Source organism: Anneissia japonica, unplaced genomic scaffold, assembly GCF_011630105.1.
Source record: "Anneissia japonica isolate Jap-2015-1 unplaced genomic scaffold, ASM1163010v1 scaffold104436_len3434_cov155, whole genome shotgun sequence".
NCBI classification, from domain to species: Eukaryota; Metazoa; Echinodermata; class Crinoidea; order Comatulida; family Comatulidae; genus Anneissia; species Anneissia japonica.
The window spans coordinates 1,030-3,402 of record NW_022707459.1 but is presented as its reverse complement, the minus strand read 5'-3'; the positions used below and the strand labels follow the sequence as shown (position 1 = coordinate 3,402).

The 2,373-nt window shown below is 37.5% G+C and overlaps 1 protein-coding gene across 1 annotated transcript; it reads right to left on the bottom strand.

Annotated features, from left to right (window-relative positions):
• Positions 1-23: 23 nt before the first annotated feature.
• LOC117106368 (protein C9orf135-like) lies at positions 24-1,739 on the bottom strand. Its single transcript, XM_033247744.1, has 2 exons — positions 1,596-1,739; positions 24-1,211 (listed from the first exon to the last, which is right to left on the bottom strand). Exons 1-2 carry the CDS (start codon positions 1,688-1,690, stop codon positions 1,073-1,075), a joined length of 234 nt encoding a protein of 77 aa, XP_033103635.1. The 5' UTR covers positions 1,691-1,739; the 3' UTR covers positions 24-1,072.
• Between the last annotated feature and the right edge of the window lie 634 nt (positions 1,740-2,373).

Sequence of the window (2,373 nt, the reverse complement as noted above, 5' to 3'; positions counted from 1 at the left end):
CAGGTGACATTTTGTTGGGGGGGGGCGAGACTGGGGGAAGCAAGTAATTTTTGAAGGAACGTGCATACCTCGCTAGATACGCCACTGTAGTCAAGTAATACAGTCTAATGGACTCATAAACCAAGGACTTCAACTAGTCAACAATTAACTAGTTAACAGTCTTTGCATAAGCTGCAGTAATAATGTAAAGGAATTTATTTTACACATGTTGCAAAGGGATACATGGTGCTGGAAATGGTGTTATTGCCAGAAGGTCACTGGATCTATAAATCTGCAAAAAGTGCCCAAAGCACAAGCTCCTCTACACTCTAGTCAAGCTTTATATAATGAACACAGGACAATACATTCAATGCTACAACAATCTAATAAAAGGTACTTATCTATACTTCTGAAGGGAGAGAGATGGTAGACATAGAGCAGTGTCACCCCTGAGTGTAAATTCAGTAGTAAACCAGAATTTTGTAAATTCAGTAGTAAACCAGGGGCCAATCCTTTGCTCATTTTCAAAGAGTGATACATGTTTTTTAACATATACATGGATCATGTAGTACATGGGACAAGCAACTTCAAAGTCCCTTTGAAAAGATGGTACGCTATAAGCTGCACTTCACAGACAAGCTTGATTGAATAGATCCCATGGGAGTGAAAGCAAGTCATGGTTCAGCGCACACCGCCCCACACAGCGATTAGCAAAAATAATACTCAACTGCAATATGCAGCTATGCAGACGCATAAAACCTGTGCGCTTTCGTGCGGCAGTCTGCAAGGGCACCGATCAATAGGACCCCTAAAGGATCTCCGACAGATCCATAGGGCCACTAGGGAATCTGAGCTACAGAAGCCTGTTGAGGCTCTGAATGTTGATCGACAAAATAAGACGAGCTAACTGCAGTTAAATCTAAACCCTAAACCTGCAAGGGCCCCCACTCTTATGAAGCCACAGGCCCTAAGCTCCGGCGTTACACCACTGCGTCTATAATGAGGCTTGGGGTATGGCACGGAGATCGAACCTCGAACCTTGACATAGCGGAAAGAATCTCAGCAACCAAGCTACAGTTTTTCCTATTGTCATTTAACTTACTGGGGCTGGACTATATGGAAATGGTGGTTTGTAATCTGCCCTGTTGGTTGTCTCTAGGTGACGCTTGTCATGATCAGCATGATGCCTTGGCAAAACGGAACCAAATCCTCTCTGTGGACATCCAGTGTCCCTGCAAATTAAATGTAAATACATTTATTTAAATATTATATTTTTAAATGAGTATGACTGTTGACTTTTTCAGTTATCCAAAGGAGAATATCTTTAAGGTAGAATGTAAGAATCTGTATTCAACTGCTGGTGATTTTATAATAAAGAGGCTGACTTTTTATTGAAGTATGTAAACTTTAATTTTAAACGAGAAGTAGGCCTATGCATGAGTGCATATCATGCATATTTTGGCATAGATCTGCATCAAATACATGTGTATATTGATGTACAGTATATTATAAAATGGAAAAAAAATGAGTGTAAAACAAAACAAAAAGGGAAAAAATTATGTAAATTAATGGGATTAACCACAGGAAAGAGAAAAAAAAAACATCTTTAAGCTAACCTGTCAATATTAGCATGTTGGTATGTGTCAACGGTCACCATTGGTTTTCTACTTTCCTGTTCTTCAAAGTCCTTCTTCAGATGAATCTGTTCCATGGAGGCTTGGGTTGTGGTCAGTGGGAAGGACTAAAAAACATAAAAATATTGAAAATTTCACAAATTGAAATATGGAAATATTCTGCAACCTAAAATTAACATAATCTTAAAAATTAAAACTATTATTATTCCCATAATTTTTGAAAATATTTTAGTAAATTATAGCTTTCAACAGAAAATTAAAAAAGTAAAACATTTCACAAGTGAAGGGACGTTTAAAGCCGGAACCTCACTGTGCACAACGGTCACAGGCCTTCAGGATTCATGGAAAACTCAACACCAAGACGTGTCTGCAACGGATCATTTTTAATGACGATCAGTTCAGACTGCCACCAACAATCAGCAGACAGCGTCACTTCATCTAGTGCTCACATGGAAAGGAGTTGGATTTGCCAGCTGACAGTTGTACGACAAAGAGAGTGTCCAGCTTATACTAATATCATTCTTATGAGCTTGCAAATATAAAATACCCTTAAATTTCTGAGAGAAAATTTAAAGGTTTTCGTAGTGAAAAGCCTATAGATCATTCAAACTGTGACTTATTGAAAGTGATAATTTATGTTGTTATTTAAAAATGAGCAGTTCAAACTTTTATTTTTCAGGGTAATTTTTTTTTCTTTTTATTTTTTTTTTTGGGAAATATATCTTTATAAACTGACACAAGAGTCATGATGTATTGACAG